The sequence below is a fragment of the Dreissena polymorpha genome, chromosome 14 (genome assembly GCF_020536995.1).
Source record: "Dreissena polymorpha isolate Duluth1 chromosome 14, UMN_Dpol_1.0, whole genome shotgun sequence".
In the NCBI taxonomy this organism is placed as follows: domain Eukaryota; kingdom Metazoa; phylum Mollusca; class Bivalvia; order Myida; family Dreissenidae; genus Dreissena; species Dreissena polymorpha.
Window position 1 is genome coordinate 57,994,387 of NC_068368.1, and position 14,569 is coordinate 58,008,955.

Below are 14,569 nucleotides of genomic sequence, written 5' to 3' on the forward strand. Positions count from 1 at the left end.
ATCAAAGTGCTTCCACCTACAACTTTGAAACTTCATATGTAGATGCACTTTGATGAGTTCTACACGCCAAACCCATTTTGGGGTCACTAGGTCAAAGGTCAAGTTCACTGTGACCTCTAAAAAAAAAATTCCAACAAGCTTTTATTTATTCAAAACTGCACCCGCAGCTGAGCATGGCACCCGTTATTCGGTGCTCTTGTTAAAGAAAAATATTATAAAAGCGGAAAGTGTCCTCCCAGATAAGCCTGTGCAAGCTGCTAATCTACAACAACACTTTACACACAAGAATTCAGCCCAATTTTACCAGACTTAGGCTCCGTTTTGTTCATACCATGTGTTCAAGCAACACTTAATCCCTATTTATGTTTTGTTTAAAGTTTTACTGTTGATGTCACACATTGAAATGGAGCTTTATTGCACTTTCAGGCACTAAAGAAGGCCTTGTTCAAACCAGCTGCATTCTTCAAGGGAATACTTCTGCCATTGTGTGAGGTATGGACTGTTACCTTAATCTTGAACATAAGGCTTCAGTAGGCCCCTAGTAGTGTTCATTTGGATATAGGAAATATGAGATTTCAACAGTCGCCGTGGTGTAATGGATATAGTGTCCGCCTAGCGACCATCATCAGAGGTCATCACCGTGAGGTCATCACGGGTTTGATCCCCAGTGTGGGAGCGTTCTTTAGATCTCCTCCAAAGACACCAAAAACTGGGTTTATGCCCAGGAAATGGACTCGAGAGCATTTGAATAAGCCTGAGGCTTTCGATGCAATAAAGCTAAAATATATAGGTTTAAACTTAACTTCAGAAACATCAGCAGGTGACCATTTCCACTCAGAGGCAAAGTGAAAATGGCTATGTGCAAACAGCATAAAACCAGAACAGCCAGCGAGTAACTCGCAGTTTGTTCAAGTTTTATGCTGTTTGCTGCTCATCAGTATCTAAGGGTTGGCAATGAAGGCTTTTAAATTTTGAATCTATTAAGAAAGGTCTTTAATTAAATTTAACTTTCTAAGGGACTACTAACACATCAAAATACGTATCTAAGTGGTAAAGGGTTAATTGTTGTTACCATCAGCTAATATTGTATGACACAGATCAGTTTATAAAACATGGGTTAAACTTAATGATTTAATCAGAGGTCACTGCCATGGAATGACACACGAGTCTTAAGTCTGGTTGCCTGTGTTTGTCTTGTTATAATACCCATAGATACTCTGAGGTAATTATATCCCATCACAGCTAACAAAAGCAGGGCATCCCCTGGCCCAAAAATTTCTTTAGCCAAATTTGCCTTGCTATGGTAAAATTCTTCTACTTTGGGCTACTTTATTAGTTTTAAATGAAGAAAAAGTTGTAGCCAAATAGAATTTTCTGTAGCCAAATAAGTCAATTTGTAGTCATTGGCGAATGGAAGAGTAAGCCCTGAGAAGTTAAGAGGGTGTGTTTTCAGCCTGTTGCATAAAAGTTTGTGGAAAAACTTGTTCTACATTTCTTAAGCGTAAAAAGTGAAACCTCAAATATGTCATCTTAGTAAAATTAATGTAAATTATTGTGTTACACACTACTTCAATCCACAGGAATTCTCTTCTTCCCAGGCAGGTAACTGCACAATTCGCAAGGACGCACTTACCTGATACACTTATTTTTAGCTCGGGGTTTTCATAGAGATGAGTTCTACACGCCACGCCCATTTTTGGGTCACTAGGTCAAAGGTCAAGGTCACTGTGACCTTTAACAAAAATTAATCCGGCAAGCTTTCATTAATTCAAAACTGCACCTGTAGCCGAGCGTGGCACCCGTTATACGGTGCTCTTGTTCTACACTTATTTTTCCTTTCTCTCCATCCCCAGGCAGGTAATTGCACCCTCCGAGAGGCTGTGATCCTATCAAGTGTCCTGGTGAGGAACTCTATACCCATGCTGCACTCGGCCGCAGCGCTGCTGAAGATCGCAGAGATGGACTACAACGGGGCCAACAGCATCTTCCTGAGGGCTCTTCTCGACAAGAAATACGCTCTGCCCTTCAGAGTTGTGGACGCGATTGTGTTCCACTTTGTCAGGTAGCGTGGGTTTGTGTTCCACCTTGTGAGGAAAAGCAGACATGCTACTGTTCTGTGATACTCTTGATAAGAATTTTGAAGTCAAAGCTCCTTTAATGTGGGACAACTTATAACGCTTCTGCATTAAGCCCCATTTTCCTAAAGCAAGGCTCATTAGTTAAATACTGATTGGAAGAAAAGAAGTACAGGAAAAAGACCTTTCAAATGTTCACATTTCTCACTTTACACCAATGTAGCTCATACAGTGTATAGAGAAATAAATTGCTATTTATTGAAAGTGAATACTTGGACATATCCTGGATAATTTTTAAAGTTTTCCTTGCTTATTTTAAGAACATATGTGGACAAAGCTGATATGAATGATACATTACTACTGGAATTTTAAAGAGGCCTTTTCACAGATTTTGGCTTGTTTTGAAGTTGTCATTAAATGCTTTATATTGATAAATGTAAACATTAAATTTTAAAAGCTACAGTAAAAAAAATCAAAAATAAAGTTTACAAAAGGAAAAAAAAGTAGCCTGCAGCAGGGCTCGAACCAGTGACCCTCGGAATCCTGAAGTAAAAACGCATTAGCAAACTGAGCTATCCTGCCAAGCATACATAAGGTGCATATTTTATACCTTATATAAGCAATCTTCACAGTTTCACAAATTTAAACGACAACAACAGAACTCTCCAAATTATTCAATCATTTTGCGTTGCAATGCTTTATAATTTTTAGGTTTTAAATCGTCAAAAGATAAAGGCTATATTAGACCATGGCAAATGTTCAGAAATACAGTTTCCTCACAAATATCATAACTAAACCGAAAATTTGCGAATTTGAAACAACTTTATTCAATTTTGTCAATTTACCAAACTGTGAAAAGATCCCTTTGATACCTTTTATGTAGTTCAAACATTTACAGTATGGTTTTCAGTAGACTTTTTAATTTGTTATAATACTAAACAAATAATGCAAAATAGCCCTTATTCATCATGAATTTTAATATTTTCCTCATTTTCTCATTTGAAAGTAAAGTTATTTTGTAAATATTAAAATAATGGCATCATATTGGTTTATTACTTATGAATATTCAACACTGGAGAACATGGTAATCAGACCACGTTGAGTTCCCATCTATCAGTACTTTACTATTTTTGGCTTAAGAACAATGATAAATGAGGATAACTAAGAAAACCAAAACAAGTTGCCATGACTGCATAGTGATTATAGTATTAGCCGAGCAACTAAGAGGTAACGAGCTCAAACCCTACTGTGGTAGCGTTCTTTAGATTGCCCGCATAGACATAAAGTACTGGTTCCACCCAGGAAACAGACTCGAAAGCATTTTAAGATGCTTTTGTCTTGAAATACATTCAAGATCGATAATAATATGGTTTAAACTAAAAATAAATCAAACAAAAACATAAAAATGTATGAAATTATTCTCGGTTTGAGAAATACGGTATAGTATGGTTTAATACGTGTTATTTAGAAGAGAGATTATAGTAATGGTTTAGCGCGTATAATGCACGGGTTTTGTGTGCATGTTTTAGCGCGAAAGCGCACGAGTTTTTCGTTTTGGGGTATATATGATTTGCACATCTAGTGAGACGCCATTCGAGGGTTGTTTTTGACAGGCAAAGTTATGGAGCAAGAAAACGAAAGGGTGATAACCCCGCCCGCCCGCCCTTAATGAACATATGTATGGTTAAATAATTGGTTACATTGCTTTTATGTTTATAATTTTGCTATTATAAAGTCTATATTTAGTATATTTTCAGTTCGGTTTTTAGTCCATGTGAGATGGGATCTTAACACGAACCGATTTCTTTACTAGGAAAGACGATGGGTGTATTTTCATTTAAGTCTGAAGTTTTCTTGATTATTTTGACTCATTTGTTACTTAATATTGTGTTTGAATGACGTCTTTTAAGTTATGTGTGTCATGATTTTCGAGACTCTCACTTCCTGGAGATAGTACCTCCAGCATACTTATTGAAATATTGGTATGTTTAAATGTCAAGTGTTATTATTTTTTGTTGTCGTTCGTAATGAACGTTTAATTTTAAAGACATTTTTATTGTACGATTACTTAATATTTTCATTTTGGTGTGACTGGTTAGATGTTGAAGTCGGTTTAATATAGCTGTTAAATTCGTCATATGCATTTATATATTTCTCGGAATATTTATGATTTATCAACATTCTTTATAGATGCTTTATGGATTTTATGGTTTGAGTGATTTGTTTGTTTCTTGCTGATGTCCGGGGTGTGTGCAGGATGCTTTTGATGTTTGTTTGTTATGTTAACTTGCGCAATGAATTGATAATGTTTTAATTACATTTTTTACTATAAAATACTTAATGTTACAGTATCTTAATAGCTGCTTATTTGTAGATTTCTCTAAATTAGAGGTTTCGGGAGGTGATGAAGGCACCTAGACACCGGTCTCGAGCCATGGGTCCTCATACGTCCCCCTGCCATTAAAAGAAAAAATAAGAAAACAAAAATGGCAGTAGGGTTGCGTATCCCGCTCGCGGTTTTACCTGAATCGTTTATTACTACTGAGTATTGTATGGGGTGTACGTGAAGTCATGTACACTTCTCTTGATTGGTGGTGGTAGATGAATCTTGCAGATATTAGCAGCTTCTTTGAACAAATTAATGTTTCACATTTGTTAATTTATAATATTTAAGCAAGTTAGCGTGATTGATGGGCTTTGGGGCGTCCTGTGTGCACTGTGGGCATCGGCGGGGATCAGTTTATTCAAACAGTAACTCTTTTTTGAGATATATACTTGACGTCTAATTGTTATGAATACATTTGCACTTTTTCACATGACACACATGTGTATGTGAAGTATTCATAATTACATGCCCTACAGCATTTAAATAGTATCGTTTCAGTTCAGTTTCAGCGCTAAACCATTACTATAATCTCTCTTCTAAATAACACGTATTAAACCATACTATACCGTATTTCTCAAACCGAGAATAATTTCATTTACTCATAGTTATGAGTAAATTTATTATTCTCTATTCTCAAAATACTATTAAAATCTCATCATCTTTATAACCCATATCATCATCATTATCATTATCAAACAAATAATAAACCAAAGACAAAATAGGAGTGAGTGTTTGTATTTGACAGGACTTTCGAATAAAACAAAGAGAGAATACAAATAATATAAAACATAAAATGAATACCTAAATATTCTCCACCACGTTATATACCTCTCGAACTGTGTTTTAACTGAAAAGATACAATTACAAACATTTGTAAAAGCAATAAAATTAATTCAATCAAAATAGGCACACTATGGCCTTCAACAACGGTCAACTGACCACACAAGCCAACTGGCTTATCAACATCAGGCACACTCTGGCCTTCACAAACGGTCAACTGACCACACAAGCCAAACGGCTAATCAACATCAGGCACACTCTGGCCTTCACAAACGGTCAAATGACCACACAAGCCAAACGGCTAATCAACATCAGGCACCTCTGGCCTTCACAAACGGTCAAATGACCAATCGAATAATGCACAAGAGAATTAAACAGATATAATAAAACAATATTTACAAAATTAATGATAAACATTAAAACGGAAAAAAATATATCATAATCATAATCCTTATAATAATAATAACATACTACATAAACCATACCTTTATGTTCTCCAATACTTAATATACCATTCGTACTGTCCAGTTACTGCACTGCAAAAAATAAACTTGCAAAGATTGTTAATTCCATGTGAACATGCTTTTTAAGAAAATAAGTTCAACTCACAAAAGCCAACCGGCTTTCACACATCAGATCAACTTGCTTTAAAAAACGGTCAACTGACCATACAAGCCAACTGGCTTACCAAATCAGGCCAAATGGCCGTAAACAAATTGGTCCAATGACCACAAGGAACATACACACAACACAAACACAGAACTTAATAATACTCAAAAGCATTTCCAAACCATTTATATAATAATATATTATAGTGTCTTTAAATGTGCTACGAACAACACATCATACATTTCAAATCACACATACATTAATAATGACTTTTCACAAATCTAAATTTAGCGACACCGATAATCTGTCTTTCAAAGAATCTTTAACATATCCGCCCTTAGTGGAAACACTTTTTCATCTACCATGCCTTTGCCAAAGTCTATCCACAGTCTTATTATTGGCACTTATAGATGCTCCACCAGCACGAAAAGAATGAAGTCCATATTTAGAAGAAACATAACCCAATAGACTTAACTTCTTCTTAAAACTATCATTTATAGTAGAATAACTTATATGCTTATTATTAGAAATCAATTTGAAACAGTGTTTAACATTACACAAATAAACTGGTCTAAACACATAATCAGTAGATGAACATGCAATATCTGCAACACACAAATACTTTTCAAGCAATTTCACAGGTCATGTGTCTGTATTAGTTTTTGCAATCAGAACAGTATTACCCTCTCTTAAAGGGATCTTTTCACGCTTTGGTAAATTGACAAAATTGAAAAAAGTTGTTTCAGATTCGCAAATTTTCGTTTTAGTTATGATATTTGTGAGGAAACAGTAATACTGAACATTTACCATGGTCTAATATAGCCATTATATGCATCTTTTGACGATTTTAAAACCTAAAAATTATAAAGCGTTGCAACGCGAAACGATTGAATAATTTGGAGAGTTCTGTTTTTGTCGTTAAATTTTGTGAAACTACGAAGATTGCTTATATACGGTATAAAATACGTCAAGTATATGTACTTGGCGGAATAGCTCAGTAGGCTAAAGCGTTTTTACTTCAGGACTCTGGCAGGACTCCAGGGGTCACTGGTTCGAAACCTGATCCGGGCAATGTTCTTTTCCTTTTTTAAATTTTTTTCTTGATTTTTTACTGGAGCTTTTACGATCCAATGTTTAAATTTATCGATATAAAGCATTTAATGAATAAGTTAAAAAAATGCCAAAATCTGTGAAAAGGCCCCTTTAAAATGTCCGTTTTTGACTTTTCAACTTTAATATCACAATGCGTATCTAAAAATACAACATCTGATCTTTTAACAGACAAAATTTCACTTAACCTTAATTTCACTTTATTCCTAAAAAACCAGCATAAAATAAGAAAAAGATTGTAACGCCTCTTAAATACCCCAAAGAACAATCGCTCTCAGAAACAAAAGTGTGATAAAATTTCTTTAATATATCTGATGTAATAGGCTCTTTTTTAACTACCGGCTTTGCAATTCTCCGAATGCACCCAAATAAAATACATCATAATAATCCTAGTAATAATAATAACATACTACATAAACCATACCTTTATGTTCTTCAATACTTAATATACTATTCGAACTGTCCAGTTACTGCATTGCAAACAATAATCTTGCAAATATTGTAAATTCTATGAGACTTTCGTTCCAAGAAAGTTCGGTAACCTGACAACACAAGCCAACAGGCTTTCACACACCATATAGAATGGCTTTAAAAACGGTCAACTGATCATACAAGCCAACTGGCTTTCAAAATCAGGCCAATTGGCCTTAAACAACTTGGTCCAATGACCACAAGAGACATGCACAAATACCAAACACATTTTACTAATGTTCTCACAATCAATACGTATGTTCTGCTCTTAAACTTAAAACTACCGACTTGACATTTGTTTTTAGGTTCAATTCACCAACACAGACATACTTTAAGCTACTGATCGAACCCTGGCTCAAATTTCCATGGCAATAGCATAAGCTCAATTGATATACTAGAACACCGTATTAATTTTGATTTACTAATTTGAAAACAACAAAATGCTTAACACACTCAAATACAAAGCTATAGGTACTTGGTCGGCTGCAAAACTCGTAAATTTTTGGAATTTTAACCCATCAAACAAATCTCAAAGAAAACCGGTATTGATGCAAAGTTGAATTTCTGTGACTCTAAAAGGAATACATGTACCATCTGAGAATAATCCCTGTTGCTGAACCGTTACTTGTTTTTGTTCAATTAAACGCAAAACCTAGAAACTCATTCATTTTTACGTGCTAAACAATAACCATACTCACTTTCTCTTCTAAATAATATGTACAGACCAACATCATTCGGTATTTATCAAACCTCAAATAATTTCATTCACTCAAAATTCGTAAATGTAGTATTATCCATTCACAAAATACTGTCAACTATTCCTCCTCCTCATCAATAACGTTAGCATCATCATCAACATTTATAACATCATCATCAATAAAAGCATCATTATTAATCTTAACAAGTTATTTTCTAACACATAATTACACACAAAAAAAACAATTTTTATTTTTATACCTTTCGAGCTGCCCTCTTACTATAATGTTACACTATTCATTATTTATTCTTCGAACTGTCCAGCTTCTGAAAAAATAAACTTCGCAAACATGTGTAAATGCAATTTCAACATGTGTTTTGAGACATTTTAGTGAATTGACACGCAAGCAAACTGGCTTATACGCATCTGAAAAAATCTGCTTTCAACAAACTGTCAACGGACAACCCGAGCCAACCGGTTAATTTACATAAGCCAATCTGGCCCTTAATAACATACATTTAATATTCTCCAATATATATAATATCCTTCGAACAGTACAATCTTAACATTAAATAAAAACAAAAATGTAAATGTAAACGCGCGTTTTAACAAATTTGGTTAACAAACTACACGCGCTAACTGGGTTTATCCACATCTGGTCAACTGGCTTTCACCAAAACGATAAGCAAATTACACATGTTAACTGGCATTCAAAAAACGGCCAAACACCATAAAAGCAAAATGTCTTTACACATCAAGCCAACAGGCCACCAAACAAGAACAAAAACTATCACGAAAACAAAATGACTTATATTGCAAATAAATCCGGTCTACTTTTGTTATCATTACAGTACCTAATCTTTAAAAATGCATTTAACTACGACGAAGCTAAATTTAACAAAACCGATAAATGCCTTTCATCTAAGTTTAAAGTCCTGTCAAATACAAACACTCACTCCTATTTTGTCTTTGGTTTATTATTTGTTTGATAATGATAATGATGATGATATGGGTTATAAAGATGATGAGATTTTAATAGTATTTTGAGAATAGAGAATAATAAATTTACTCATAACTATGAGTAAGACTAGTTTTCTAAAATACCGATGTCATTTCATAATTTATAAGAAATACAATAACACAATAACTAAGCTTTAGCCCTAATACCCTTTTAACCCTTTCCCACTCAGAGGCAAAGTGAAAATGGCTATGTGCAAACAGCATACAATCAGAACAGCCAGCAATAACTCGCAGTCTGTCTAGGTTTTATGCTGTTCACCAGTATCTAAGGGTCTAAAATGAAGCCTTTAAAGCTTGCATCTAGTAAGAAAGGTCTTTAATATAGTTTAACTTTCTAAAGGACTACAAATGCGTAAAAATACGTACCTAAGTGGTTAAGGGTAAAAAAAAATGCACACACATGTCTATTTCTTTGCTTTCAGATTTACGTCAGACAAACGTGAGTTACCCGTGCTATGGCACCAGAGTATGCTGACGTTCGTGCAGCGTTACAAAGAAGACATCTCCAGTGAACAGAAGGAAGCCATGTTTGAACTGCTGCGCGTGCATTCGCATGAGCCTATCACACCCGAAGTGAGACGGGAATTAGTGAATTCTAAATGTCGGGACTTAGAATGCGCTGAGCCAGCAAACATGGGGGACAATGATTTTTAGTGTATATTACTGCAAAACATTTTTAGTATGCTCTGTGTGTGGTGATCAGAGATTGTTGTTGTATATGTTGAATAAATAAATATTGATTTATATTTTGTGTTATATATAAAGAACAGTCTTATCATAGAGAGATTATCATTTTATGATTGTTGTGGAATCAAAGTCGCTTTTTATGCCCCCGGATCGAATGATCGGGGGTATATTGTTTTTGGCCTGTCATTCTGTCCCAAAACTTTAATCTTGCATTAAAGTTTTGCAATAACTTTTGCAATATTGAAGATAGCAACTTGATATTTGGCATGCATGTGTATCTCATAAAGCTGCACATTTTTAGTGGTGAAAGGTCAAGGTCAAAAGTCGAAAAATACAATCCAAGGGAAGTAATAAGCTTTAAAAGGGAGATAATTTATAAACCTGCCGAATTATATATTGAAATTTTATTTCAAAGTGGCGCAATAAGGGGCATTGTGTTTCTGACAAACACATCTCTTGTTTAAATGTCAATATAAGCAGCAGTTGAGTCGCTCTAAACTTGCAATTAACATCCGTATCATCAAGGGACAGGGGCCCAGAAGCCCCTAAAACTTTCGTTGTATCCCCTTAGCTCTAAATATGTCAACACTAAAGGGTGTAGTCATATTGAGATGTACCACGTGCACTATCATGTCTGTATGAATGGGTGTAGGCACATATACTATGTGAGTATAACATTTATAAAGCATCAACTGTCTATTTGTCTTTTTAAATGGTCACTGACGGAAAATGTACATTACATTGGAAGAGTGCTGTAGCGTTCTGTCTTGAGACTGTCCTTAAGTAAACTGTACACCCACATGGAACAACTTGTATGTTTATACGTATTTAGACCTACTTCTTTCACATACAGGTCTACAGAAATGCTTGAAGAAAAGAAGTGCATTGTTCACCTGATGATCTTACTTACTTTATGCACATTGAAATTGCGACGTTACACTTACATATACAGTTGACTCATGCAGGTAAAGTCGGATGTACATTGTACACCTTCAGCTATGAACACGTTACTTGTAATGTACACATATGAAGCATGATCAAAATTTAGTTTTAGTCATATAAAAGAACATTGCACACCTATGGGTCTTTTATTAACCCATTTATGCCTAGTGGACTCTCCCATCCTTCTAAATCGGAACAATTTATTTCCAAAATTAGGGATTTGTAGTATATTTATTTCTATATTTCTTACGGAAATTTCTTTAAACAAACAGCGCAGACCCTGATGTACAGCGAATACAAACCAGAGGATCGCTGGTTTGATCCTCGGTTAGGCCACAACTTGTGTATACCCATATAGAAAGCGTGAATCAGCTAATTCAGAAAAAGGTGTATGTTGGTAAACGGACCGCCGATGAAAAAGCTTTGATAACATCGATAACACAAACCGAACACTCACTTATTTCTTAAGGTGCATATTATTGCTGAAATCTAAATTGAACAGAATTAATACAGGACAAGTACACTTCACTATGAAACTGATTGCAAATGAAGATTTTAATGATATTCATAGTTATCATCAGTTATCTTTTATCACGCAGATAACATTGGATTTAACAGAACTCGTTTTAGTACAAACACGAGGTTAACCATATACCTGATACAATGTTGTTATCGAGACGAGTTCATGTGTTCGTGGTTTACAACCATTCACTTCAACATACATACACTATTATTAAAACGTGTATTTTTGCCTTCATTTGTACTGAAAATAAATTTCGTGACAATAATTGTAATTAATAATTGTAAAATATCGGTAAAAACCAACGACGTTATTTTTAGCTTGTAGAAAATAATGATTATTGTTAAAATAATATTAAAACTATTATAAGGGCAAAGAAAGGTTTACGTGCTATCGAATAATAGACTAAAATGACGTGTCTTTTATGCGCTTGAAGTTTATTATTTACATCCATAAATGCCTGAACGAATTCAGTGTGTTATCGGTTGCTACTGGTTACGTGTTTCTATATGGATTACGAGAATAACCACTTCAGAATGAGCGCTCGACGCGATACGAAGAAGGTGAGATTCGCACACGATATAGCAATAAATCTAATGCCCATGTGCTCCGTTTTCTGTGAAAACTGAATGAATGTGCGTAAAGTGTACTCCCAGATTAGCCTGTGCAGTCCACACAGGGACGACATTTTCGCCTTTATTTGACGTTTGCTAGGAAGAGACTTTCTTGGAACGACAAATATAAAAGCAGAAAGTGGCGTCCCTGACTAGTCTCAAAATTAAGATGTTTTTTCGTGAAGTCTCTTAATTGATATGCGAAGATCATTGGCGCATAGATTGAACGATTGTTTGCGTATAAAAATTAGCGCCGTCACCAATTAACCACTGTTTTTTAACCGCTGAGACCACAAATGTTTTACTTGTATTGCAATTATATAATTTATTTAATAAACTGGAAACATGTACGATAATGTTACATGTAAGATGTAATGTATGTAGTTTAGACTGAAATGCATTCCAAATCGTTCAGTCAACGTAGATGATCGAACAAGAGACTCACCGTTTACGCGCATACATACTTCCGTTCACCATCACTGATTTAGCGAATAAATAAACCGAGATGAGTCTGGCAAATTCAATTTGTTATTGATCATATCGTTTTCATTGTCTTTTTCGAACGGACAATATAAAATGATAAACGAAACTCAATTTATCTGTTATACCCGTCAAAAGGAAAAAAAAATAAAGTGAACCAGATCTGATCACTGTAAATCTCTCGCGTAGGAGGAGCTAGAGGTCACAGAGGACATTGACCTCGAAAACTTCCATGACGTAGATGGGTCACGTGCCCACTTCTCGTCTACGTTTGGGCTCGTGCTCTCGTGCATGGGGTGCGTGGTAGGCACGGGCAACATATGGAGATTCCCGCGCATTGTGGCCAACAACAGCGATGAGACAGGTGGGAATGTTTCACCAGAGTTTTTAAATATTGAACTTTGTCCTTAAAAATAAACCGTACTAAAGAAGTAGAAAATTATCAAAGATACTTTGTTACCTTGTAAAGAGCTATTCATAATGCTGACACGTCATTGAGGTTTGATGAAGGTTAACGGCCCATAAAGTTCGCGTATTTCTTTATTGCAAATTAGTGATAAATAAACATGCAGTAAAAATGATACTCTCTTAACCAGACATCCCGAGATCATGATAAAATAAGGTTTTTATGGGAATTAATTTACGCTAATAATTCTCGCATATACACACATATACATCGGTCAAGTTTTAACGTAAGAAAGGATAAGTAAAGCAGGTTAGGACGTTACGAAAATCAACATATTACACACAACTTTCTCTCCAAAACTGCCAATACCTTCAGCGCTTTGATTACTTTCCAACATGTTTATATCTTAGGTGGGCTGGTTTTCCTGATTGTCTGGGTGATCTTCCTGTTCCTGTGGTCCAGTCCGTTGCTCATGCTTGAGTACGGAACTGGACGATACACGAAGAAGGCCGTTCTCGGGTCTTTCCGTGAGTTCATTGGAGATAAACATATATGGTGCGGGGCGTGGATCTCCATGGTGACGTTTGCAATCAGGTGCGTAGCCGTATAGCTGTAAACAATCAGGTGCGTACAGTTGAAAACAATCAGGTGCGTTTACTTGTTAACAGTCAGGTGCGTAAAGTTGTAAACAATCAGGTACTTGTAGTTGTTAACAGTCAAGTGCGAGTAGTTGTTAGCAATCAGGTGCGTGTAGATGTAATCATTCAAGTGCGTGTAGTTGTAAACAGTCAAGTGCATATAGTTGTTAACAGTCAGGTACTTGTAGTTGTTAATAGTCAGATGCACGTAGTTTTAACCAGTTAGGTGCGTGTAGCTGTTGGCAGTCAGTGCGTGTATCTTTTAACAGTCAAGTGAATGTTGTTGTTAACATTTAATTGCATATAGTTTTTATTAGTCAAGTTGTGAACAATCAGGCGCGTGTAGTTGTTAACAGTCATATGGATGCTGTTTTTTTCAATCAGGTGCGTGCAGTTGTTAACAGTCAGGTGAATGCTGTTTTTAACAATCAAGTGCGTGCAGTTGTTAACAGTCAGGTGCGTGCAGTTGTTAACAGTCAGATTCGTGTAGTTGTAACCAATCATGTGCGTGTAGTTAATGTTATTGTTAACAATCAGGTACATGTAGTTGTTAACAGACAGGTGCGTATAGTTGTAGACAGTCAGGTGCGTATAATTGTTAACAATCAGGTACACTTAGTTGTTAACAGGCAGGTGCGTAGAGATGTAGACAGTCAGGTGCGTATAGTTGTTAACAATCAGGTGCGTGTACTTGTTAACAATCGGGTGCGTGTAGTTTTTACAGTCATGTGCGTATAGCTGTTCACAGTCAGGTGCGTGTAGTTGTAAACAATGAGGTGCGTGTACTTGTCAAAAATCAGGTGCGTGTAGTTGTTAACAATGAGGTGCGCGTAAGTGTAGACAGCAACTTACGAGCTGGCTCTTTAATCCACGAATAAGCCTCGCCTGAGAGTTCAAGGATGGTCATCTTACAGGAACGCTTGGGTTTTCTGAGATTCAAATCTGAAAACATTCATGATCGTCGGCATGAAATTTCGTGTTTTATTTTCATGACTTTGGTGGACCCGTAAATTCGTGGATTTTCAATTTTGGAAAAAAAAGTGAGAAATTTGCGTCGATCATTTTCAAACGTGTGTATGTTTCATTTAAGTAAAATGTTTGCCCCATGAAAAACAATTATTTTACAGTTTATAT

At 35.6% G+C, this 14,569-nt stretch overlaps 2 protein-coding genes across 3 annotated transcripts in view; both read left to right on the forward strand.

Moving 5' to 3' along the window:
- LOC127857569 (bystin-like) overlaps positions 1-9,892 on the forward strand; it is a 36,271-nt gene extending 26,379 nt beyond the window's left edge. The window contains exons 8-10 of the mRNA XM_052394025.1: positions 427-492; positions 1,854-2,062; positions 9,571-9,892. Of these exons, the coding sequence (XP_052249985.1) occupies positions 427-492; positions 1,854-2,062; positions 9,571-9,802 (507 nt within the window). The 3' untranslated portion in view covers positions 9,803-9,892. The remainder of the gene's footprint in view (positions 1-426; positions 493-1,853; positions 2,063-9,570) is intronic.
- A 1,541-nt stretch (positions 9,893-11,433) lies between these two features.
- The window catches only part of LOC127856827 (uncharacterized sodium-dependent transporter YhdH-like), a 78,561-nt gene continuing 75,425 nt past the window's right edge, over positions 11,434-14,569 (forward strand). For both annotated transcript variants that reach the window (XM_052392975.1, XM_052392974.1), the window contains exons 1-3: positions 11,434-11,860; positions 12,581-12,755; positions 13,208-13,391. In XM_052392975.1, coding sequence (XP_052248935.1) covers positions 11,807-11,860; positions 12,581-12,755; positions 13,208-13,391 — 413 coding nt within the window. In that variant the 5' untranslated portion in view covers positions 11,434-11,806. The remainder of the gene's footprint in view (positions 11,861-12,580; positions 12,756-13,207; positions 13,392-14,569) is intronic.